Source organism: Chenopodium album, chromosome 27 (assembly GCF_948465745.1).
Source record: "Chenopodium album chromosome 27, dcCheAlbu1.1, whole genome shotgun sequence".
In the NCBI taxonomy this organism is placed as follows: domain Eukaryota; kingdom Viridiplantae; phylum Streptophyta; class Magnoliopsida; order Caryophyllales; family Amaranthaceae; genus Chenopodium; species Chenopodium album.
The window spans coordinates 2,050,807-2,077,716 of NC_137860.1; the positions used below are offsets into that span (position 1 = coordinate 2,050,807).

Sequence of the window (26,910 nt, forward strand, 5' to 3'; positions counted from 1 at the left end):
AAATCAAAGAGTTGTATCAACTTTAATGGAAAAAAGGGATGTTTTCTGGGTTTCTTTTTGAATTATTTGTTATTTATAATGGTTTGGAACTTGATAAAGTTGGGGCGGGAAAGATAAAGTGGGTTTTGATGTTTACAACTAACGACTATCCCATTATTCACTACTCAACTCCTATTTTAGTATTCTTAGCTTGGTAAGTTATCACGATGGAGACATGGAGTCCCTCTTCCTCCGTGGGCTCCGTTTCTTAATGTTTATCGGACTTGATCACCTTAACGATTGTTAAGAAACACGTTTCGTATGGTTGATAATAACTTAATATTGCACCTTTCTAAAGAGTGATTTTTTTGCTATGTAATCAAATTTTATTAACATGTGGGCATGTGGCTCTTTTTATGTCAAAAATATACTAGTATATAGGATAAATTTGTTAGACATGATTAAGTAACTTAGCATAGTTTACATGTCTCATAATTAGGAGCATCGTTATCACTTAAGCATATGGAAATGGACATACAATGTATCAGTGAAAAAGTTGTTCTAAGCCATATTCGTGTTTTCTACGTGACATTTTCTTTTCAATACAATGATATCTTCACCAAGGGACTCCCTCACTCCCCTAACCCTTGTTTGTGGATTTTACATAATTAGCTTTGGTAAATAATAGTGTCTAACTATCTATAAATGACATATTGTAATTATGTAAATTATGTTAAATATTTGTACAATATCATTATATTCCCTTCGAACCTTTTTAATTGTTACGTTTGTTTTATGTATAGGAATAATTAAAGTGCATAAATGTTCCATTTTTTTTTTACTTACAAAGTATATTAATCATATTTTAATGTCTTCTAAGGAAAAATCTAAAATTGTGTTTTAAAATAGTGAAAAAAGGTACATGAATACATAAAGTCATAAATGAATCGATGACTAAGTACATAAACAACCAATGACTTACTTTTTCATCTAATTTAGGCAAAGTATAAAGATTGATGATTAACCACAACAAAGAGCTGAAATTTTATTTATCTTTTCCTGCAACTCATTGTGGTTGACTGGTTGTTGGTAGCCTCCCACCATTTACACTACAAAAACCAATGGAAGTTATGGAACAATACTCCATTTGAATATTTGGTAATCATAAAATAAAGGTTATAAGAAGCTCAAAAACAACACCCCTAAAAGTATATCAAGAGGTTTGGGTTTGCATAGTATTAGGAACATTTTAATTTCAACATCATACCACCGGTTCATTATTGAATTTCAAGAAGCCAACTTCAACAACACAAAATCTGATTAACATGCATTTTGAAAATGTTTAATCTTAAAGACACGGCACCAGATTATATGCAAATTGAATGGAGACGACCAAAATCATGAAAAATGCACCAACACAACAAGGCACTATTTATCATAATAAGAAGCACAAACTCAACAATTCAAAGCAGCTAAAGCCTAAAGGTACTTATTGTCTTATTGATACAAGAGCAATAGTCCAATATGAGTTTTCTTGAAGATTCATTGAGTTTTTTGTGACATTTCTATTTTTATGGTGTGTTGCAACTATTGTGACATTTTTATTTTAGTGAATTGTTGCAACTATAAAAAAAAAATGGAGGAAGTTTTAATTATTAGGATTTTTGGCAATGTATTTTTACCTTTCACTTGAAAAAATGTAGGTATTCTCAATCATGGATCCATGGAAGAATATGATGATTTACCTTTGAGAATAGACATGACAGGAAAAGACATCAAGGACCCTTAGATAATCAATGGAAATGGGTGAATGGACATGCATTAGAGATTTAGCATCCATGCTTAATTTGGGCAACACTTGGTAAATGACCTAAATAAGATTAAAAGGCTTGAACAGGTGCTTAATCTGCTACTAGGTGGCACACCCCTAACATAAACACATTATACTATTCAATGTTTTACTTTGAACATTTGGATAATATGTGGTTTAGTTGACTAAAAGTCATAAAAGTGAGTTAATGTAGAAACAACACAATATAGAGTAACACCATTCAGCATAGATGTGCCAAGAATAATGTTCAAAACAATTGGTATGGAAGCCAATGTACAACCATGAAGCTCAATACATACTGACGGTAAATAAAAATTGGTACATTCATTTACAATTTATAATATTATTAAAATCCAAGACATTACATGTGTTGCTCTTATATCGGCATGACATGGCACTACATACATAAGATCTAGAGGTGATCAAAATTCGGTCAGACCGAGCCTTAACATCAAATCTCATGTCTAAACCCACAAAAAATGGCGGGCTTGTCAGGCCAAAAACAGGTTTTTTCAAGTAAAGTTCGGGTTCATATCTAAAATAGTGTTTTTTGCTTGTCCAAACCAGTTTTTTTTTAGGCCGAACCAAGTCGAGCTAACAGACCGACCCGTAGTTAATCACCTACTTATAAGATCTTCTTTATTCTTAAAAAAACATATACATAACATCCAACTTCTCTCTCTAAATCTTTCGCTTCTAATCACTACCTTAATCGTCGGAGGCGTATATTTCGATGATAGAGTATTCACTATTTTATTGTTTTGCAGGTGGTCATTAGTACAAGTGTTGCATCTTAGTTCGTAGTCTCTCGAGAGACATTCAAAAACCCCAAACAGTATCCAGGCCAAGATTTCCCAATATGATATGCACGATATGCTTATCACTCAAATTTTCTTGACAAGCTATATCATCTATCTATCCTTCACAACATGAAGTACAAGTCTAAATTGTAGGTAAATGTATAGGTGTTAAATATAGGCCGGAGTCTCTCCTGCAACCAATTAAGAGCGAGAGAGAGAGAGAGTTAACCTCACAAGTCCAAGGAAGATTCGTCCCAAAACCATATGTCAATAGGAGCCTTATGAGGAGTAATCTCTTAGCCTTATAGAGTGTTTAACTCTTTCTTCTTTTCGTCTTAATGTGGGATGTTTACATGTGATATTTATCCTTAATACGAAATATAAATATTTTTGTTGACTTTTTATATGTAATTCTTGGGCTATATTAATCATAAAATGTCACTTGATTCACTCTTTAATCAAGGATATCTGTTAGGAAAGACTCCAACAAAAACTACGTACATAAATTCGTGGTAATGCTAATGAGAATTCAATTCAATAGCTTAAAAGTTATACGAATAACAAATGTTAATGTTGAATGTTTGACCAAACCATGAAATTAATTGAATACAACGGCTATAATAGAATGACTTAAATAGCTTTTTGACTAGGATGACTAAATGTCAGGAATTATACTTTAATTATATGATAATAAATGCCAGGAATATTAAATTAAATTAAATTATTATTAAAAAAATGTACAGATCTAGCTTGGTGAAATGAAATGCTTTTCAGAAAGAATGAATTATCATCACATTTTGCAGTGTGGTGGGAAATTTATTATACAAGTATAAAGTAACCTTCATTGCCAGACTCATCCAAACTCATTTTTTTAAGTAATCCCTTGTGATTAAAGAAATTGTATATTTGTACAATACTACAATTTTCATAGTTACTCACTTTTTATTCAATCTATTTATTCCTTGTACAGTTTCAATCCACATTTTAAATTATATTATTAATTTTTTAATACGTACGTCTTTTAATAATAATATAGAAACTAAATCTACACATTGAGATGCAGTTAACAATATTGCACATAAACATGATTTGAAAGTATTAAGCTTTATCATAATATTTTAAACGGGACAATAAAAAAGAACGAAATTATAAGGGTGTGTTTAATTCACATGATTTTCACTGATATAAACTTATTAAACCTTATTTTAGTTATAATTTGTATTTGAGTAACCCTTATGAGAACTTATCAAACTGAACTGAACTTAAATAAACTTAAATAAATTTATCAAAACTTATTACACCTAAAATAAATAAAAATAAGGTGAACATAACATACCCTTAATTTAACAAATTAATTTTGTACTACAAGGTCTACAACCTACTTAAACAAACCTTTAAAATTAAAGGCTGCCATTAGTATACTGCAAATCTAAAAGCTGAACATTAAATCCTGACATTTCACCAGCAAATTACTGCGATGACTTTGATTTTCTCACTAATTTTAATTTGTTCTACCAAAAATGTCCTGGGAACAAATGATTTCATCGACTATGTGCGATTTCTAGTACGGACTACACTTTTATTTGGTAATGATAACACCATACTTTTATATCTCATTTGCACATTACAAAGTAAAGTACTCTTTTACTTTGCAACAATCAATAATTAATTTGATAAATTACGAAATGTTTGATATTTGTTCTTAATTTTGTTTTGCGAATTTATAAGTTTTATTACAGATAGATATTTCCTCTACAAGTGCTCCATATTTTTTTTTTCAATTGTCATATGACTAGAGTATATGCTAAATTTGGAAATTAACTACTACCTCCGTTTCTTATTAGTTGCAACTTTGGGGTATTTGTGAGATATAAAATATTTCAAAGTTGCAACGAATACGAAACGAAGGTAGTAGAGTATTTTATTTTGTGGTTTTCATATACTTTGTATTTGTCATAAATAAGGAATTAAATTTAATTTTGTCATGAGTATAGTTTTGACTTGATCGTATGGAGAATTCAATGCACCTACTAATAATTTTTTTAATGGTAGGTAAGGCCTTATTCTCTTCACCTTAAAAAAATAAAATTAAGTAAAAATAATTTCAGTTCAGTAAAAATAATTTTAGTTCAGTAAAATTAATTTAAGTTCAGCAAATGTAATTTCAGTTCAGTAAAAATAATTTCAGTTCAGCAAAATTAAAGTGAAGAGAACAGGGCCTAAGAAGAAGAGTTTTACCACCTCTTATGGGTCAACCCAACTCAGGTTAATATACTAGATAATTTTAAAAAGTGGATAAAAACTAAGGATTTTTCATCCTCCAAATTACCCCAATTGAGTGCAATGAGTATCAAACCTCCAAATTCGATATTATACAAACATGAATAATTTGGAAATCATTGATCAAACTGTTGCACCTTGTTTCAAAATCAATCCAAATCTAAAGTCATCTTCTTTAGACTAACGACACTAATCTAAACCCAAAACCAAACCGATCGAGCCATAAAAAGGTCGATGTCTCGAGACAACTATTCATACGCTCCACCCCATACAAGTATAATATTGGTCAGCAATACTCAACGGTAACGAGACTTATAATTGTGAAAACAAAACAAAAAAAAAAAAGCTCCACTTTTAGAAATAACATAACATAACATAAGAATATAACACATCTATCCAAATAAGTACGTACCATAAACAGGTGGAATGTATTGTTATTTGTCTTCCAGCTAGGCATCCTCTGCTTTTGACTCTCTTCTTCTTCTCTTTCCCACCTCTCTCTCACTATCTTGATTCTGACCCTTTTTCCTCCTTTTCTTCTTCTTTTTTCTACTTCTACTTGTTCTAATTATACTTCTTTTTACCAGTTTTATTATCATTATTCACAAAAATATCCCAAAAAAAGAAAAAAAAAACCTTTCATTTCACAATTTCACCCTCGATTTTGCTTCTTCTTCACTGATTCTGGGTTTTCTTTCCTCCATTGTAAACAAAGCTTCAATCTTTCTTAGATCCCTACATTTTTTTATTTTTAAATTTTAATTACCATTTTTTTTCATACCCTTTAATAAAATTCATTGGATTTGCCGGCCATTGAAAAAAAAATAAAACTTGGGAATTTTCATTTTCCCAAAAAAAAAAGAAAAAAAAAACCCTTTTGTCTTCCTTTTCACATTTGGGTTAATCAATTTTTTTTGATTATTTAAAAAATTAATTTAGTGGGGTTTAATTTGAATCCTTGAAAATTACTCTACATTTTCAAAGGTGTGACCTTTCTTGTTTATTGTTGTTGGGTACTGCTAGCTTGCTTTAGGTCTACATTGGCCTATCTATGCTTATTGAGTTTGTTTTGGGTGTAAAGCAACCCCTTTTTTTGCTTCTCTGGGTTCTTAAGGAAGAAGATCAAGGTGGTTAGGTTTAGATTTCATCTCCCTGCTAAAAAGGTATAATGCTTTCCTTCACTCTTTCAATTACTGTCTTGTCAATGTCACAATTAGCGTAGTTGGTTAAAGTCTTGAACGGCGATAATTAAGACCTTGGATCGAATCCCGTCTATGCTACACTCTTTATACACATCTAAAAAATGGAACTACTGTTCATTTTTTTTTTTTTAAATTCACTGTATATTTTTTTTTCTGTAGTTGTATACTTGTATTATCCCTTCTATCCCCATTGACCTTTTTTTATTCATTTGACTTCAATCACAAGTGATGCTACTTTCTGAATTTGATCTCTGTTAGATTTGGAAAATTTGAGTAAATTTAATAATTTTTACTATAATTTAGGGCATTTTATACTGCAATTTCATCTTAATTTGGAGTTTTCCTACAAGTAATGGGTGAAATTGCTAATTATAATGTCACTTGTTTACAATCTGTAATTAAAGAATGTGATATACATTGGTTCTAAATTTCACAATAATGGTACTGATTTCTAGCATGTGTTGCCTATTTGGTGAAGTTTTCTGGGGATCATATTGTTCTTTTTGGCTGATGAACAATTAGACATTATAGAAATGTGAAATTTGAAGCAACATTGTTGTGGTGTAACAGGTGAAGATGTTTAGGTTGTGCAACCTGTAGACTCAAATAAGGGTGGGCTAATTTGGCAATTCGTATTGGCGGAAGATTAATCATGTCATTGAGTGCTAAACTTTCACAGAAGACAATTCTGGATCTTAAGCTGTGGGTTTTAATAGGATTATGTGTTGTTTTGTTTATAGTTGTGATTCTTTGTATCTTATGTATATGGTTCACATTCCGGAAGAAATCAAGAAGGGTAGACAGGTTTTCCGTTTCTCAGATTCCAAATGTTACAAAGGATATAAGGGTTGATAGAATTGGGGCTCCGGGTCCTCGTGAATATACTAATAACAATACTAATAATAATCATCATCTATCCATCAATGTACATGATAAGTCAAGTGACAGAAATTCGGGAAAGATGTTTGCTTATTTGGGTAGGAGCAAGTCCAGTGATGTTGAAACTATCAGCCAGTGCAGTTCGGTTCATCACCATGATAGGGCATACAGCTCACATTCTGGGGATGATGGAAGTTTTGGCGCAATTCCAAAGCATGCTTCATCTTATGGCCTTCCAACAGCTTCTCCTTTGGTTGGTTTGCCAGAGATATCACATCTTGGTTGGGGACACTGGTTTACTCTTAGGGATCTTGAAATGGCGACTCATCATTTCTCTGCAACTAATATTATAGGTGAAGGTGGTTATGGGGTTGTCTACAAAGGGCTGTTAGTCAATGGAACTGAGGTAGCTGTTAAGAGACTAGTGAATAATATGTAAGTAAATTTCTGATTTCAAAAGATTTGAAGGCCTGCATATTCTGATGCTTTTATTTTGATCATAGTCTGTCATTGGATTTTTACTGACAGGGGGCAGGCTGAGAAAGAATTTAGGGTAGAAGTTGAAGCTATAGGTCATGTTCGACACAAGAACTTGGTTCGCCTTTTGGGCTATTGCATTGAAGGAGTTCATAGGTAACTCACCATCTATCCTGATGTAGAGAAAATTTTCTTCCATGATTATGGTTATGATTATTGAGTGCCTTTTGTGTGCAATGCTGAAAATTTCTTACTAGTTACCTGCTATAAGTTATTTTCTGTTGGCCCAACTGCCTTAAGTAATCTAAAAATGAATTTGGTTTTCCAGGATGCTTGTTTATGAATATGTGAACAATGGCAACTTGGAGCAATGGATTCATGGAGCTATGCGTCATCATGGTACCCTTACATGGGAGGCTCGCATTAAGGTTCTTCTTGGAACCGCTAAGGCGTAAGTTTACCTTACCATTAGAATTCAGTATTCATTGCAAACATGTATCATGAAGATATACATCATTAGATGCTACATCCTTGAGGTAGCATTGATAAATGAAAAATTAGGAATAGAGAAGAATTGCGTTAATGAATAAGATTCATATTTGGCAACCTGGTTCTGTAAGATTTCTACCAGATTTATTCAAGGTTATTCTGATTTTAATTTAATTTGCTATCGAATTGTATTCTTTTGTTGCAGGCTTGCCTATCTGCATGAATCAATTGAACCAAAAGTTGTTCATCGGGACATAAAATCAAGCAATATTCTGATCGATACTGATTTCAATGCCAAAGTTTCTGATTTTGGATTGGCAAAGCTCTTGGATTCCGGAGAAAGTCATATAACCACCAGAGTAATGGGGACTTTCGGGTTAGTTTTCATGTTTAATCTTTCTGAGTTTTTAGCAATTAAGTGGATTTTATTTATGTTGCCATTGACATTTTTACGAACTACAGGTATGTGGCACCAGAATATGCAAATAGTGGGTTGCTGAATGAGAAGAGTGACATTTATAGCTTTGGTGTTTTGCTTTTAGAAGCCATAACCGCAAGGGACCCAGTAGATTATAGCAGGCCTGCCAATGAGGTATCAGAAACTATGCTTCCATGAATGCTCACTGTAGTTGCTCATGAAGAATGCTCATTGTTGCAAAATCACTATTTAGTGGATATTTTATTATTCTCTGCTGATAACCTTATTATTTGTGCATGATTAAAATTTAAAAAGTAAGATAATAAATACACAATCATATTGTGCACAGTTGTTCATGTAGATAATCGTGTCCTTGTGATAGGTCAATCTTGTAGAGTGGCTGAAAGTCATGGTGGGGACTAGAAGGGCTGAGGAAGTCATAGATCCAAACCTTGAAGTTAAACCTACAACTCGTGCCCTGAAACGTGCGCTTCTGGTAGCACTTAGGTGTATTGAACCTGACCCTGAAAAAAGACCCAAAATGAGCCAGGTTGTAAGAATGCTGGACGCTGATGAGGTTCCAAATCGTGAGGTATGCTTCCCTAGCTATCGCTGACTGCATCTTTTGGATTATTATTTACTTCGTACTTGTGATTGATGCTCTTTTTACTTTTATCTTGAAGCTGTTTCTTCAGACTGCATTTCAAAAAGAAAAAATTATTTATCTAATTTTTCTTTCCTGAATTTCTTTCCATTTAGGAATAAGAACAAAGGGGAACGGTGGGAGTAGTAAAACAATGTCTAATAAAGACTATTATATTAGTTTGTGAATGTGGGATATGATAGTAGGACCACAAGATTTTAGATTTTTATCAATCAATCAATCAAAGCCTTAATCCCATAAGTGGAGTCGGCTAACATGAACCAAATTTGATTAACAAGATTTTAGATTTTTATGTTGATCATTATTTTAAATGCCTCCACTTGGAGTCCAAGATGCTCTGAATTTCAGTGGACTGCAATTGAGATGATTGTATCTTTATCGTATTGATATGCATATGACAATAATTCAGTGCTTATAAGAGTTTGCCAAATGGTGTTCCAAATACTCGAGAGCTATATTTGGTTTCTTAATTTCAAAAGCTAGAAGTTGAGGCAAATGATAGTTTGAGAAACAGCAAATGATTTGTGAGCTTTGAAGTAGAGAAAAAGCTAACTTTTGAACTGGTGAATGACTGACCTCCTTACATTGGCTATTAGAGTGCACAGGAATCGAATTGCTTCTGCTAATAGTTAATTTCACTTTGCGAGTTATAAGCTGCAAGGGTGTGGTTTTATACTGTGTACAATTATTTTGACACCACTAAAACAAACCAACCTGAGCTAAGTAGACAATAAAATCAACAAAATAACAATAACAAAGTAATAAGTATGAAAGATAAAGAGTAGGATCATAGCCACATAGGCAATGCTTAAAGTTTTCAATGAGTAAAGCAGTTGTTTGGGATGGAGTGGAACACAAAGGCTGTTTTATGTATAGCGAAACAAATGAGCTATACATTGCATGGGAAAATTAACTGCTTTATGATCCTTTGGTTTGTAAAACGAATTCTGTTTTTCTGGTCTATAATTCTGAAGACCCCTATTAATTTAAAAAAACTAAAGAGAGAGAGAAGGCGCTGTGAATGTCTGGGAACCGGTAACCATGGATCATACACATAGGATGATAAGCTTGTAGATAGAATGTATTACGTATTAAATTTTGTGCAGAAATTGATGTTGTTGTGAGCTACTGAGCTTCTTTCCAAGATTAATTTTGTAACATTTATACCTTTCTAACTTTTTTTACCTGTTGAAAGCAATTTTTGTAACTTTTCCCCCTCGCATATAAACATGTGAACCATTTGATACCATGACCAGTGTCTGTAGAAAAGCTCCTCTCTGGAGCAGAGTGGATTTATGGAGCTTTGGCGTAAAATTGATCCTGAAGGAACCAACTAGCTTACTAAGTTACTATTGTCATAGCTAACAAAGTACAGTGTCACTAGGCAGGGGCACTTGATTGTTTCTGAAATAAAATCATGCTCATTTTCTTGTTATGTTGAAATATAAATACTAAACTTTTAGCTAATGTTCAGGGTTTTAGAGCCAGCAGATCAGAAGCTTGAACACATTACTCTCTTTTTGAAGTCATATTTAACCGTGATCAAATTTTCCCTATGTGAACAATTTTTACTATCTGAGCAGGTCTCCTAATTGCAGTTGTTGAAATTGTCTGACTTTAAAGCTGTGTTCTTTGTAGGATCGTAGAAGTAGAAAGAGCCGTACAACGAGCATGGAATTTGAGAGTGTGAAGGATACTGGTAGTTCTATCGGTGATGAAATTAGTATTAGTAGAGTGGAAGACACTGATAGCATTGCACCTAGTTCTAGTCAAGTATAGGCATTGACTGTAACATGGTTTAGCAAATATTGGCTATTTCTTCCAGAATTGTATGGTGCAGCCACTCATCTTGACGCTTAACGAATACTTGTGAATGGTTTACCAGCTGCCCTGTTCGATTGCTGGTGTCTCCCTAGTAACACCTGTTGGGAGTTCCTGTAAGCGTGAAAGTTTTCCTTATTTGCCTGCCTTCCGGGAATCGTGACAGGGGGGACAGGAAGCTGGGTAATGATTGGAAATGCTAAGAAGAGGAGAGCAACCTATGTACAGATAATCATCAGATATAAAGTTAATTTTCATTCATGGTGGAACCTAGGTGATTCTACCCGTTTTAGGTTTGCATTTATTTACTTAAATTTTTTTGTTGCTTTTCCTTTTTAAAGTTTAACATCTGTATTTATTCATCTTTATGTATGAAGTATTTTGAAGATTTTATTCTATAATTTATATTTGAAGATATGTTAAGGTGAACCCTCATATAATACGTCTTGCATCGACAAATGAGAGGGATGATTAATTAACAGTATTGTGGGCTAACCTTATGTATTTTGAATTAATTCTAGCATGAACTTTACTCTGCTTATATGTGATTAGACTCTATGAAGACATCGATGATACTTGGGGAGTTCGGTCTTTGGATGAGCATCCTAATGCTGGCGACAAGACTTAAGGGTCGAGTAAAACTTAAAATTCTCATTTTTCATCCTTCTCTTACTCAAAACACTAACTTGAGTTATTTGACACAACTCATAGAGTATTTTTTTTTTTTTTTTTTTTTTTTTTTTTTTTTTTTTGGTGGAAACGAGGGGCAAGCCCCAAAAACAAAGAGAAAAACTAGAACTAGAAAACAGAAAAAAGAAAACAACGAACAAAACAAAAACAAACTAAACAAACTAATCCTTCCTAGCTACCCTCCTCGGCATAGCTACTCCCCTAAGGTCCTCCAATAAAACGGCACGAAGATCCTCCGGGACCGCCTCAAAGATGATCATAGGTTGCTCCAAGGACACCCCATAGTTAGCCAACCAGTCGGCTACCCTATTAGCTTCCCTGTAACAATGAGAGATAGTGATTTCCCATCCTTGCCTTGCAATTAGGGTCTTACACTTTCTAAGGATATGAATATAAGGGGAGTTAGAGGGAATAGGTTCCTCTAACAGACGAACTACCACTTCCGAGTCCACGCGCACTTGAACCTTCCTATGTCCAGCATTCCACGCAATAGCCAGCCCACGCATAACAGCCATCAACTCTGCCTTTGTACAAGTACAAATCCCACATCGAACCGCAAACAACTCATGAACCTCACCTGTACAACTGCGCACAATTCCTCCAGCTCCTGCCGCACCTGGGTTGCCTTTGCTAGCACCATCCGTGTTGAGACAAACCCATCCATCTGGAGGAAACTCCCACTTCACATAGACCTCTTCTCTGCTTCTCTTCGGGTTCCTATCTTGCCCAGTCACCTCAAAAGCCCATTTTATGTCACTCACCCGAGCAAGCACAAAGTAAGCTTGATCTATTGGAATCTCCACCTCTCTCTCAAAACTTTTGGCATTCCTCCATTTCCACAACCACCAGCAAGTGACCACGAAAATTAGATTCCAGTCTTCCATATCATAGTAGCCCCTACAAGTCAGGTTTTTGATCACCCAATCCCTCAAAGGCTTTTCAAACTCCAAATCTTCAATCCTAATCCCAAGCTTTTTCCAAACTGCTATTGCTGCTGGGCACGATCGAAGTATATGCTCCACGTTTTCTTCAACATAGCCACACACTCGACACCTGGGATCCGAAGTTAAATGTCTCAGGAATCTAGCTGAATTCGTCATAAGACGTTCTCTATACACCAACCAAAAGAAAAATCTCATCCTTTGTGGAGCTTTAATTCGCCATATGGTCTTCCAAGCACTGCACCCTTCTGTCTCAATATCTTCCTCATGTCTTACAATAGCTAAAGCCGACTTAAGGGTAAAACCTCCAGATGGTGAACCATTCCAGTATACCTTATCAATCGCATCATCATCTTCCATCAATTCATGAGATTGAATCTTCTCCAAGGCATCCCTCGACAAGTATTCCGCAAATACTTCAAGTTTCCAGCCCCTATTGTGATCCCACATGTCCTGCACTCGATAATCTAAGATCTCAACTGGGGGGTCTTCGATAATTTCTTCAATCTATGGCTTTTTGGTAGCCCACTTATGGTACCAGAAGGAAGTTTCCCTCCCATTACCAACTGCTGAACTCACACCCTTTTTCAAAATATCAATGTGCTCAACAATTCCCTTCCATGAGTTCGAGGCATCACCTTTGCTTTTAAACATATCTATATCACATCTACCATCGCAATATTTGTGTCTCAACACTCTAGACCACAAAGAATCTGGCTCAGCTAACACTCGCCACCCTAACTTTGCCATGAATGCGGCATTCGACTGACGCATTGATCTCAAGCCCAGTCCACCATCTTTTTTCTGTTTTGTCACCTCATTCTACGATACTAAGTGCATCTTCCTCTTTTCTTCCGTGCTTCCCCAAATAAAGGCCCTTGTTTTCTTATCTATTGTATCACACACACCACGGGGAATTCGAGCCGACTGCATAGCATAGGTTGGAATCGAGGATAAGCAAGCTTGAGCTAAGGTTGTTCTTCCAGCTATCGATAGAGTCTTCGATTGCCAACCCCCCAATTTCGCATTCACTTTATCAATTAAAAATTGATAAGTTGCCTTAGTCACTCTACCATTCAGAGTTGGCACTCCCAAATACGTGCCCAGGTCTTCTGTACTCTCCATGTTTAACTCCGAGCAAATAGCATCTCTCAAATCTAAGTTTGTATTCGGAGAAAAATAAATTCGGGATTTCTCATTGCTCACCTTGCTGCCAGACGCAGCACAAAACATATCCAAACAACTTTTCATCACTCGAACTTGATCTACCTTGGCCTCACAAAATAATATTAAGTCATCTGCAAAGGCCAAATTCGTAATTGGAGGGCCACCACGACTTGCTCTCACTGGTCTCCAACCTCCATATTGAACCTCACGGTCTATCAAATGAGTAAGCCTCTCCATACATATAACATAAATATATGGAGACAACGGATCCCCTTGGCGAATCCCTCTCGAAGGTGAAAATTGAGCGGTGGGTTCACCATTCCATAGAATGCTTAATCTTGCCGAAGTGATGCACATCATAACAATATCTACCATACTCTGAGGTAATCTCAACTCCATTAGTGACTCTCGAATAAACGACCACCTCAATCTATCATATGCTTTCTCGAAGTCAATCTTCACCGCCATGAATCCCACTTTTCCTTGCTTCCTTCTCATTGTATGGAGCATCTCTTGCACTATTATCACATTATCTGTAATTTGTCTCTTCGGCACAAAACTACATTGAGTTGGCGAGATCAACTTTGGTAGCAATGGTTTCAATCGATTCACAAGCACTTTAGTCACAATCTTGTAAGTGATATTGCAGAGTCCGATTGGTCTAAAGTGTTTTGCTCTTTCAGGAGAATCAACCTTCGGAATGAGTACTAAGAAAGCGTCATTGATGCCTTCAGGAAATTCACGACCCTCCAAAATATTCATCACAAGCCGAAGCAAATTAGGCTTCACCAAATTCCAGAATTTCTGATAAAACAAAGGTTGGAATCCGTCAGGTCCGGGGGCCTTATACGGATCCATAATTTTCAAAGCGCCAACTATTTCACACACAGCAAAAGGTCGGGTCAGCGTCTCCCAATCATCATCTAAAATTCGAGGAAAATAATCTCGAAGTAATTCCACCACAGGACCTTGGTGCGATTCTTCAGAGAATAATTTATGCTAATACTCCTTAACAGTTTGTTGTACTAGCATAGGGTCTGTCACCCATTCTCCCTCCTCATTCATGAGCGTTTCAATTCGATTCTTTTTCCTCCTAATGATCGTGGACAGGTGAAAGAATCTCGTATTCAAATCCCCTTCACTGATTGCCGTAGCTCGAGACTTTTGAAACCAAAGGGTTTCTTCTTGTGCCAGCACTTGATTCATCTCACTTCTCAACTTCTCTTCTAGCTTCAAAAGGTGCCTAGGACCCCCATTCGACAGCGATTTCTGAATACCCTCCAACCTAGCCATCAATTCTGATTTTTTCCTGAATATATTATGGAAGATTTCTTTGTTCCGTGTCTTCAATTTATCTGCAAACTCCGCTAGATAAGGGATAAGATCCGCTCTGCTATTCCAGTTCGACTCAACAAATTGCTTGAATTTGTCATGATGAAGCCATGCTGCCTGGAATCTAAATGGCTTTAAAGCCATAGGAATCGGGGTAAAACCAGTCGTGCTCACTAATATCGGACAATGATCCGATGTGAACTTTGGAAGGTTTCGAACCGCACCTTCAGCAAACTTGATTCTCCACTCTTCGTTAGCCAAACCTCTATCTAGTCTCGCTGATTTGTAAGTTGCAGCTGTTAGCCCTCTTGACCAAGTGTGTGCGGGGCCTGAGCATCCAAGATCAATCAAGTTATTCTCACACACCCACTCACAAAAATCCGCACATCTCCTCTGCATCTCCGAACCTCCATTACCCGATCTCTCAGACATGTACATAGTGTCATTAAAATCCCCAGTGAGAAGCCAAGGACCATTATATCCACTCTTCAATTCTCTAAATACCTCCAAAGCTCCTTCCTAGAGTTACTATCTGGACTTGCGTAGATAGCCGAAAATAACCACGGGTCTTCACCATGCTTTTCTACCTCGACAGTGATATGTTGCGAATGATTATCAAGCACCTCCACCTTAACTAATTCTTCCCTCCAAAACAACCATATACCTCCACTGAAGCCCTGAGCGTCCACTCTAGTTTGACCAGAAAAACCAATTCTATCACAAATTCTTTGAGCTTGATCTCCACTAATATGAGTTTCAACCAAGGCCAAAATAGTAGGATCGTTGATTCTAATTAGCTCCCTAATAGCAGCTAATTTGCTTCCCGCACCTTGTACATTCCAAACCATAATTTTTATCGACATATTAAACATCGGAAAAACAGGGTGACGGTCATAAATATTCAACGGAATATTAGGCAGAAGTCCTACATACGCTTCCATCAGCGCACTCATAGGACCTCTTACTCTCATTGGAATCTCCACCGTGGCTAGCATATCCGGGGGATTGTGTTGCGGTGGCAGGAACGTGGTCAACTGAAGCGAAGCTTTGTTGGCCGTGGGATGCACTTTGACCATTGTTGGTCCCTCCATCGGGTAATCTACTAGAGCTGAATACGTTGGGGGAGTACATACCTCTAATGTGATCGGGATCTGGGGGTAAGACATGATCTTCAGCCACACTCTTTTCACTGTTAGCACTCAAATTCTGGGAATCTTGAAGAACAGAGTTTGGTCTATGATTAGTCTGCCCTTGTATTTCCTTCACCCCTTTTTTAACGAATGAAAAATTGGGATTTAGGAAAGTAGGAGATAAATTTTCCTTATTATTATGATAATATTGATGCAAATCATTTTTATCATAATCTAAGGAGTCACCATTATTATCTTTTCCCAAGTTTACCTCAAATGAATCTTTTCCAATATTTCCTTGAGATATCCTTGTCCCTGCTTCCAAATCAACTCGTGATTTACCAATCCTTTCAAACTCCATCTCATTGCAAGATATATCCATGACATTCTTGTCATTAATACCCCTAGTACTTTCCTCACTTAAATTGACAGCTTCCTTCTTCATCATTGATGAATCTTCAGAAAATAATTCTGTTTCCATATTGTCATTGCCTTCCAAATTTTGCTCCTCCTCAACTTCATCAGTTATGTCAACTACATTGTCTTGATCCAATACGGAAAACCTCGAACCCGAGTTCGATCCTTTGTTGTTGGATTCGACTTTCTTCCAGACTTGATTGTTCTGTTTCCTCCTATCTGCCTCCTTAGGGACTTGGTCGCCCTTTGCTTTGTCATCCTGAGCTTTCCCTATATTTCCATATTTCTGAGCTTGTTGAGCTTTGTTCTTAGGGACATATTTCCTGGTATTACGTTGAACAAGCATCCAAGAACCATATTGATTCTGTTCTTCAGGTCTCACTTTATTTTCCAAAGTGCACCGATCAGCATCCTTCCTCCGAATGATTTTTTCCCCATTGTCATCTACAATTTCTTCAAATTCACAACCATCTTCCTTATGCCCCAGCTTACCACAACGGAAACAAATCTGCTTTAAGCCTTCATATTGAACTCTCCATACCCTGCCATTCAATCTAAATCTTGATAATAATGGCTTCGACAGATCCACTTCGATGCTAAATCGAATGTATTGACCTCTGCTCATGGCCTCTGTATTCCTATCAATACTAATCACCCTTCCTATACTCGAACCAATTCTATGCAAGAATTCTTTGTCAAAATATTCCAGTGATAGATTGGGAATACGCACCCAAGCCGTCAAGAACTTAATTGGAGCTTCATCCGCAATGAAATTGGGGATCCATTTTCGAATAGTTAGGTAACTATCCCCTATAATCCAAGGACCCTGTGTCAACACAAAATGATAGTCTTCCATGTTCGTAAATCGCACTATATAGTACGCATATCCCACATCCGTTAGGGTTATATCCCCCTTCAGACTCCACTTCAATCTCAACCTCTTGATTAGCACCTCATAGCCAAGTTTCTTATCAAAGAGTTTAATTATTAATGCATTATGCCAAGGTTTGCGCAACCTTTGCTTTTCCTCCTTCGTTAGCAGGAAGGTAGGGCAAGTTTCATCATCCGAATCGCAATCCAAAGGAGTATCGTCATCTGAATCGAAATCCATGTCGTCCTCTCCTAGCACTTGAGACTCTCTCTGATTATTCGAGATTCCTTTTGCAATATTCCTATAGGAAACCTTCGATTGAGGCATATTGCCCCCCATTTCCTCTTCAGCCACCATAGCATCCATGTCCACATCCTCTTGATGTTGCATAGCCATCTCCTCTGTAGAAGGGTTACTCGATTGAGTTCTTTTGAACTTTTTATTCGACCTTTGCATCAGGTCTTCTTCCTCACTCGACAAGGTTTTCGCTCTCGCACTTACGCTTTCTCTCATAGGGTTTTTATGGATTTTTCTACTCATAGAGTATTTTTTCATCTCCCATAATCTTGACTCAAGGCTTTTACTCTCTTCTTTTACCTATTGTTAACCTCAGATTGTCTCTTCTATACAATTTGCTTTTTTATTAAACCGTCAACTGATTAGAATTGAGTCTAATTTTATTTGTTATTGTTAGAAATACTTTGCTATTGCAAGTAAGCTTTGTGTAAATAGCAAACTATTCTCTTGAGTGTCGTGTGTCTTAAAAAAAAAATAATAAAAAAAAAAATAAAATAAAAAAGGAGTATTTTTATTATGCTACACTATGCTAATACTGTACCATTTTATTTAAATTTTTATTTTTTTTTCTTTATGCAAAAATTAACTAGTTGCCCCGTACTATGGATTCATAATTTTGTCAAAAATGGATTCGTAATAACAAAATTCATTAATAGTGATATTCAATTGAAATCAAATGACTTATATAACATATTTTATTAAATTTAAAATTATTTAATGTCCACCCTTAAAACTATTAGTATGTGTTAAATATATATAAAAATTTATTAAAATATATATATAAATATACAAGTATATAACACTTTTTGAGTGAAATTTTTTTCACAAAATTATGTAAGGCCCCATTCTCTTCACCTTATTTTTGCTGAACTGAAATTATTTTTACTGAACTGAAACTATTTTTGCTGAACTTAAATTATTTTTACTGAACTGAAATTATTTTTGCTGAACTGAAATTAATTTTACTGATTCCATGTTATATTTCTTCTTTGAAGTTACTGATTTTTACTGAACTTAAATTATTTTTATATAACTGAACTTATTTTTACTGAACTGAAATTATTTTTGCTGAACTGAACTTATTCTTACTGAACTGAAATTATTTTTACTTGATATTATTTTTATAAGGTGAAGAGAACAGGGCCTAAATGTCCTATTTAGTGATTACTTTTTCCTTAGGTTTTATAATTATCACAACACTTTTCTTTTTAATTTGTTACATAATAATTGCAACACTTTCTTATTTGGTAAGGACCCATAAATATTTTATTCTTTCCCTCTCTTACCAACCCCATTTACACTTTTTTTTTTTTTTTTTTTTTTTTTGTGGGAAATTCTACATTTTTTTTAAAAAAATTTCTACGTGGATGACAAATTTTTTTCCAACTCTCTCAAGTGGCATTCTGGTTTTGCAAAATTAAGTTTAGTGTCTTTTTTTGGTTTTATGGCTAATTTATATAATTAAAATGGTTAACCTAAGGTTTTTTTTTTTTGTTAAAAATTAGTTAAATAATATTTTAAAATAATAAAATTTTAGAAAAAGGAAATTTATTAAAATAAATCTAACAAGATTCCACGTGAATATGTTTTTACTTACATGTAATTTACAAAAAATAGTCAAAGGAAGGGTGGTGAATAATGTAAAAGTCAAAGCGGGTCAAGTAAAAAAGAACGGAGAAATATATAATATAGATTTCCGATTGTTAGGTTTACTTGATTGGTAAACAATTGGTAAATTGTAAATAATTACGTAATTTTTGCACTGTTCAAAGTAAAACGGATAAGTAATTTAGCTTGTAATATTACAAGTTCACCCTTTGATAAACGATCCAAGATAAAATGGAGCTCACTCCATAATCGCAATTACTCAATTAGTGATCATTTCAATACATGACGAATATAACATTTCTTCTCCACAATTCCATGAATAATTTCACCATGAATCTCCATTAACACCACTCACTAACTCTGCAACCTCCAATTCTCCTTCTCCTCAACAATGGCGGCTTCCTCTGCTTCCCTCCATAGATCCTCTCTCTCTCCTCCTTCTTCTTCCTCCCCTCTTCAACGCCTCTCCACCTTCAAAGACACCAACCCATCTTCTTCTTCCCTCGATTCCACCACCACTACCTCAACCAACCCCCTCTCCTCCTTCTCCTCCGACCCCATTTTCTCTCTCTTCCTCTCCCCTGACTTCTCCTCCACCTCCTTCTCCTCCCAAGCCCTCTCCTCCGGCTCCGCCGCCTCCACCGCCGAGCGCCTCCAGGACGGCATTCGTCTCCTCGAAAAACAGCTTCGTTCCGAAGTTCTTTCCCACCATGATCATCTCTTCTCTCAGCTGTCTTCCCTTCGAGATGCTGATTCCGCTCTTTCCCTTGTTCGATCCTCCGTTTTCTCTCTCCAATCGTCTGTTCGTCGTGTTCGATCTGAGATCTCTGACCCACATACCCAGATCAAATCTAAGACTACCCAGTTGTCTAATCTTCATACTGCTTCACAGCATTTGCAGTTTACTATCAAGGTGTTGAGATTGATTAAGAAGCTTCGAGATCTAATGGAGGGTTCTTCGGAATCGTTGGACCTTTTGAAGGGTGCTCAATTGCATTGTGAGATTCTAGGGTTAGCGAATGATAATGATTTGGGGGGGATTGAGGTTGTTGATGAGGAATTGAGGTGGGTTTCTGAAGCCGGGTCGAAACTTCGGGCCGAAGGGATGAAGATGTTGGAGGGAGGATTAGAGGGGTTGAATCAAGCTGAGGTTGGAAGTGGTTTGCAGGTGTTTTATAATCTTGGGGAATTGAGGGGGACTGTTGATGGATTGGTTGCTAAGTATAAGAATTTGGGGGTTAAGAGTATTGCTAATGCATTGGATATGAAGGCAATTTCTGCTGCTTCTGGTGCTGGTGGTGGGTTTGGTGGTCCTGGAGGGATTCAGAGGAGTGGTACGCCGCAAATTGGGGGTGGGGCGAGAGCGAAAGACGCTCTTTGGCAGCGGATGAGTGGGTGTATGGATCAGTTGCATTCGATTATCGGAGCCGTTTGGCTATTGCAGAGGGTGTTGTCTAAGAAGAGGGATCCTTTTACTCATGTTTTGTTGCTGGATGAGGTTATTCAGGTGTGTTTGCTGCTCCTGTTTTTGTATTGAGAATGAAATTCTTTTGCTATTTGTAGTTGACAGCTGCATAATGTTTACTGTTTATATGGTTTTATGTGAATTAGCATTGTTTGATTGAGTAATGTAGTTACAATCGAAATCGTAGAAGCAAGTAGGAGAGTCTAGATTGTTTGATTTGCATTTTGTGGGAATACTTGCTACTAGTATGCCTAGAAGCGAAGATGAACTCTGACTGGATCTTCTGTGTAGTTTATACTTCGTATGATTTAACTTGTAACTTGATTAGTTGATCCTCACTTGTAGAAGTAGTAAATGGGGGGTAACGAATGTGGTAACTAAGCTCTTAAGGTGGTAAGGGTAGAAGTTCAGATTTTGAATTTTGGTTGATTAGTAGCTTCGTTTTTTCATTCTTCTTAGATTAATCATAGCTCCTCCTAGTTCTCTTGGGAGTTCGAAGTTTGAACATACATTATATGTTAGCCTAGTTTTTGGTTCGTGCCGAATGAGGGTGACATTGTTTAATATTGTATTCATAAAGTACATGACATCTTTTTGTATTTTCTAGTGGAAGCACTAAATATTTATGAACAAATATAAGGTGCATAAACTTTAGAGCCTGTGAAAAATGAGACATTAAATTTGATGACCATCCCAACACTTGTGAATTACAACCCTTTTTCTCGAGAATTTAAACTAGACTAGTAAGAGTGCTGCCTCCTTTATGTTTTTGTTGAATAACAGTGATTCACCTAAGAAGTTAGTGGTATAGTTTTTTCTGTAGACCCAACTCAAAAATGAGAAATTGAGAACTTTATATGGGATCAAACATTTTGTGAGGAATGAGAGCTTTATATGGGGAAGGAGAGAGTAGAATCCTAATTCAAGCAAATCCAGAAGACTTGGTAGCTTGCAAGCAATATTCTGCAAAAAAGACAAAAATGCATCAAATTTCCCAGCCCCACTCCTGCATAGACGTATGGCCCTACCACGGCTCACCCATCCTGTAGTGGACTCTTGTGCTTTCCGTACTAAACACTTTAAGGGATTATCTTGTTATTGCAAATTATCTTTAACTTCTTTATTGTCCTCTCTCCAATTCCAATTCCAATTCCAAGCTCACTTAGTCTCATTCTGACTCAGCTGCTTTATTCAGTTGCAAACAGAATCATAACTATGAGAATTCAGTTTGAATGCTTAAACATATTACTTGCTAATACACTCTTGAGGAAGATCTTGAAAGTCTATGCACATCATTGAGTAAATATGGATGGACTGATGGAGTTTCGTCTTGCATTAGATGTTTTGACATTATCTTTCTTTCATTGGGTTATTGCTTCCTTCAGCCTAGTCTGGTTACTAGACAATCGACATGGCAATGACAATGCTTTGGACTTTTGGAGGCTGTTAATCTATAATAAAGTTGAAGAAAATGGTTATGCTTTAGCCCCTGGGCAAGATAAAAAAATTATCTTTTCAAAGTCGTCCATCAACTAAAATGAGTATAATTTGCATTTCCATAAGTGCCCCTTCCCCTTAGGCTAGTCTATTAGATGACTGGAATTCTGTTATTGATTGATTAAGTATATTTGTAGATTCCTTGTATCTTTCCTATTTAACAACTTGTAGGCCTTTTTTATGAATTTTCTTTATTCATCTAATTTGATGATTGCTTAAGGAAAATGGTGGATCTTCTTAATGCTACACAAGATGCATTGGTGATTATTGATTTTTGGTGGCTATGTGTCAGACATTTAGATATGGAAAGTAGGTATGACTGTATGAGGTTGTGTGTTGGGATCAATCTGGGCAAAAGTAATGGTTAGTGTGCTGGTAAGTTAATTTTTGTCAAAATCTAAAATGTTAGTTTGGAAATCAGGCCTGTATCTGGAAACTTAATTTTTCTTGCCCTTATGTTGTTGATTGAGTAGACAAACATCATGTGGAACAAACCACCTCTCTACCATAAATAAATTTACAATGTTTCTTTTTTCTAGTAATAATGAATCATGGAGTGGCAGATGTTCTAGATTTAAGTTCTCTTTTTTGTTATCTTCCCCAATGTTGCCATTTCAAGCTAGCTGGTCAAGCTAGATTTTGTATGACTCTTCCTGTTTTCTTAATCTACCTGTTCTATTGCAGGAGGGTGATCCAATGTTAACAGATCGAGTTTGGGAAGCATTTGTGAAATCATTTACTAGTCAGATGAAATCTGCATTCACCGCTTCAAGTTTTGTGAAGGAAATATTTACGTTGGGCTACCCAAAACTTTATTCCATGATTGAGAATCTGTTAGAACGAGTATCACGTGAAACTGATGTCAAAGGAGTTCTACCAGCTATTAGTTCAGAAAACAAAGAGCAGATGCGTGGGGCAATCGAAATTTTCCGGACAGCATTCTTGACCCTTTGTTTGAGTCGTCTCTCAGACCTTGTCAACAGTGTCTTGCCAGTTTCCAACCGGGGAAGTGTTCCCTCTAAGGAACATATATCCAAAATCATATCACGGATCCAGGAAGAGATCCAAGCTGTTCAATTTGATGGACATTTGACTCTTTTGGTTCTGCGTGAAATCAGCAAAGTTCTGATTCTCTTGGCTGAAAGAGCAGAATATCAGGTATGTTTTGGTTATTAATCCCTGAAAAACCAAAATTATTTGTTTTTGAAAATGCTACTTCCATTGGGCGTTTGGTTCGCAGAATGGTATGGGTTTGGAATTAGGAATGGGGCTAAGGTGGTATCGAGTTGTGTTTGGTTGAACTCTGGAATGGAATCTCATCTCTTAATACCATGTATTTGATACCTAAGGGAATGGAATGAGTCAAACCCACCTCCCCCCCAAGGTTTCTAAACAATGGGTTTGAGGTATGGGTTTAAAATTCATACTTTTGACAACCAAACATATGGTATGGGTTTTAGACATTCTAAACCCATACCTCATACCTATATCCCGCGAACCAAATGCCCAGTTAAGCTTATAAATTTGTTTCTTGTATGTGCGCTTGTTAGCTTTTCTTTTCTTGCCTGTTCCGAGTAGTTGCTATAACCATATCTGAATTGATATTTTCTGCTAACGAGTAGGATATTTTCTGATTTCTGCAATGTGGTTTTTTAGTTTGTCAATTTAAAATCTGCTTCTGTTTGTATGTAATGGTGGAGGTCCTAGTTGTTGAAACTAGAATCCATTTTTTTTTTTTTTCATTTAAAGAGTCACCAGCTTGAGAATCCAGCCCTTGATATGGAGAAGGACAACTAAAATAGACACCAACCATCATAGTGAAAAAAATATGACTAGGTCTTCCTTGATGCTTCTCCGGCGGTTTTCCACTTCTTTTGTTTTCCATTACATTTGCTTGGAATTTTTTTTCTCCTTTCATTTTTCTGCCCAAGCAATTAATGCCTGTTTGAATTGCAGATATCTACTGGGCCTGAAGCTAGGCAGATAACAGGTCCTGCAACTCCAGTGCAACTGAAGAACTTCATGTTGTGTCAGCATCTTCAAGAAATCCACACTCGCATATCAGCTTCGTTGTCAAAGCTAACCCGTGAAGCCTCTGAAGTATTGTCTCCCTCACTAGGTGCTGTATATGGGGTTGCCTGTGATTCAGTAGAATCCTTATTCCAAGCAATGCTAGACCGTCTTCAGTCATGCATCTTGCAAATTCATGACCACAACTTTGGCGTTGTAGGCATGGATGCTGCTATGGATAACAATGCTTCACCATACATGGAGGAGTTGCAAAAATGCATCCTCCACTTCCGCAGAGAGTTCCTATCCAGGTTGTTGCCTTCCTCTAAAACTGCGGCGGCAACCGGAACTGAGTCTATATCCACTAAGCTCGCACGTGGAATGGCTTCACGGGTTCTCATGTTCTTCATTAGGCATGCTTCCCTTGTAAGGCCCCTTTCCGAGTCTGGAAAATTGCGGATGGCTCGGGATATGGCTGAGTTGGAATTAGCTGTGGGGCAGAATTTGTTCCCAGTGGAGCAACTTGGTGCTCCATACAGAGCCCTACGAGCATTCCGTCCTGTCATCTTCTTGGATACATCTCAACTTGAGGCATCACCACTGCTTCAGGATCTGCGCCCTAGTACTATACTTCACCACCTTTATTCTCGAGGACCTGATGAGTTGTTGTCACCAATGCAGAGGAATAAACTCACGCCTCTTCAGTATTCCTTGTGGTTGGACTCCCAGGGTGAAGATCAAATATGGAGGGGAATCAAAGCAACACTCGACGACTATGCTACATTAGTGAGGTCTAGAGGAGACAAGGAGTTTGACCCTGTTTATTCCATAATGCTTCGAATAGGGTCATCTATCTCAGAAAATTCTTCGCAATCGGAGACTTGATTTATTATGTGGGCAACAGCAGCAGACCACATGTTTTTACTTACTAAAGTGCCCTTCTGCTGGATCAATTGCTTAGTTTAGGAATACTGCGGGTTGGGACGATTAGATGAAGGGTGCAACTGGTTGTTTCTCAACTTTGGGGTCGGAGACAACATGCTATTTCACTCAACGACCAAAGCTTACATTTTTTGAAGTCGTGATTATATTGTAGGCTCATTGTTTCAAACTCTAAAGGCCATGCTGTTTATATACTCTGAGAACTGATACTGTCCATTTTTTTTTTCCATGTGTTGTTATAGGGAGGGATATTTGTATACTACTGATATAGTGATTTTTGTATTAGCGTCACATCGTTTCGTAGCTCTTTGTAATAATCACTCGTCTTCCTAGCTCTTTTAATTGTTATCTAAAGGCCATTCGTTATCAAGATCCAAATTAAAATCGTTATGTGAATCACCAGATTAATATATGTATGTCAACTTAAGATTCTTTCCTTTGAATACAACACCGTCCTTCCAGTCAGCAAACAAAATCAAAGAACAAATACAGATGAAAGAACCATGTTCAATTGTTCAATTATCAATTAGGGGTTTTCAATTGCATCTTATAAACTTTTTGCAAGGCTTATTTGAATTCTTTGAAGAAAATTTTGATGTTTAAGCAATTAAGATGATATAATGTGTAAATAAGCTCCTTTTCAAGTTAATACGTTTTGTTATCATATATAAAATGGAGTTAGTAGTTAACTTGTTTATGTAGTGCACGTAGCTTTTGGATTAAATTTTCCAAGCTAAAAGCCAAAGTGCCAATGTATAAATTCCTTCCAACCAAGAAAGAAACCACGCTTTTTTAGAAGGCAAAACATTACTCCAATCTAAAGCACTTTTACACTGTAGTTGAAAGCAAGACTTGACTCTTGAGGATCATGCGCTAAAGGCCAAGCTTACTTCATATTCCCTCATCTCTTTTTTTTGTTGCTCCATAGAGCACAATTTATTTTTGTAAGAAGTAAGGTAAAATCGTGCGTATGAGGTTGCAAGTGGAGTTGACTACGACAGAGAGGGAAAGAACAAATGGAATTAAGAAATAGTGCATCTTATAGGGTGATCTAAAAAGAAACATGGGACAAACAAAAAGGAACGGAGAGAGTATAAAGTAGTTATTATAATGATTTTTAGGACATTATATTAATAACATTAGATCAAATAGTTTTTATAGAAATGAGTACATCTTCGAATGCATGAAGCTCTTAACATTTAATAAAGGAAATGAACGTTAATCAGCAAATGATTAAAATTTTCGAATAATCAAACCCTTTATTCATTCTAAAAGTTAGAGAAAACAATAGGCATAGGAACTTATTGTATTAGATAATGACATTTTGGTTAATGCTTAACGTTTTGTTTTCAAGTGATAATAATTTTTTGGCAAACATTTACTACTTAGGAATCCTACTAATTTTAGGAATTTTGTGAAAAATGAGCATAATAAAGGAATTTTGATATCTTAGCTTAGTACTCCGTATTATGTACTTCGTATAAGATAAGAAGTTGCAAATACTGTTACAAAAACGTGTATCTGTTGAAGTGATGACTTAAATTGCACTAGAAGTTTGAGCTAGACAATTTCACAAACCATATAACTCTAGAGCCAAGGTTATTGTCTAAAGCGTGTAGAAAATTAAGCACCTCTTGACTTTTTTGACTTTCCCTTTCATTTCATAGCAATTGCCAGCAACCAATTCAAGAAATTTATTTTTA

At 36.2% G+C, this 26,910-nt stretch overlaps 3 protein-coding genes across 3 annotated transcripts; 2 read left to right on the forward strand and 1 right to left on the reverse strand.

Moving 5' to 3' along the window:
- The first annotated feature begins 5,350 nt into the window (after positions 1-5,350).
- On the forward strand, positions 5,351-11,263 carry LOC145621613 (putative receptor-like protein kinase At2g42960). Its single transcript, XM_081676340.1, has 8 exons — positions 5,351-6,053; positions 6,663-7,406; positions 7,500-7,604; positions 7,777-7,899; positions 8,143-8,313; positions 8,400-8,529; positions 8,738-8,947; positions 10,658-11,263. Exons 2-8 carry the CDS (start codon positions 6,745-6,747, stop codon positions 10,796-10,798), a joined length of 1,542 nt encoding a protein of 513 aa, XP_081532466.1. The 5' UTR covers positions 5,351-6,053; positions 6,663-6,744; the 3' UTR covers positions 10,799-11,263.
- A 3,374-nt stretch (positions 11,264-14,637) lies between these two features.
- LOC145618975 (uncharacterized) lies at positions 14,638-15,408 on the reverse strand. The gene has a single exon (XM_081673581.1). The coding sequence runs from the start codon at positions 15,406-15,408 to the stop codon at positions 14,638-14,640; it is 771 nt and encodes a 256-aa protein (XP_081529707.1).
- A 4,144-nt stretch (positions 15,409-19,552) lies between these two features.
- On the forward strand, positions 19,553-25,561 carry LOC145620404 (conserved oligomeric Golgi complex subunit 5-like). The gene is made up of 3 exons (XM_081675080.1): positions 19,553-20,800; positions 22,940-23,413; positions 24,212-25,561. Exons 1-3 carry the CDS (start codon positions 19,685-19,687, stop codon positions 25,148-25,150), a joined length of 2,529 nt encoding a protein of 842 aa, XP_081531206.1. The 5' UTR covers positions 19,553-19,684; the 3' UTR covers positions 25,151-25,561.
- Positions 25,562-26,910: the final 1,349 nt, after the last annotated feature.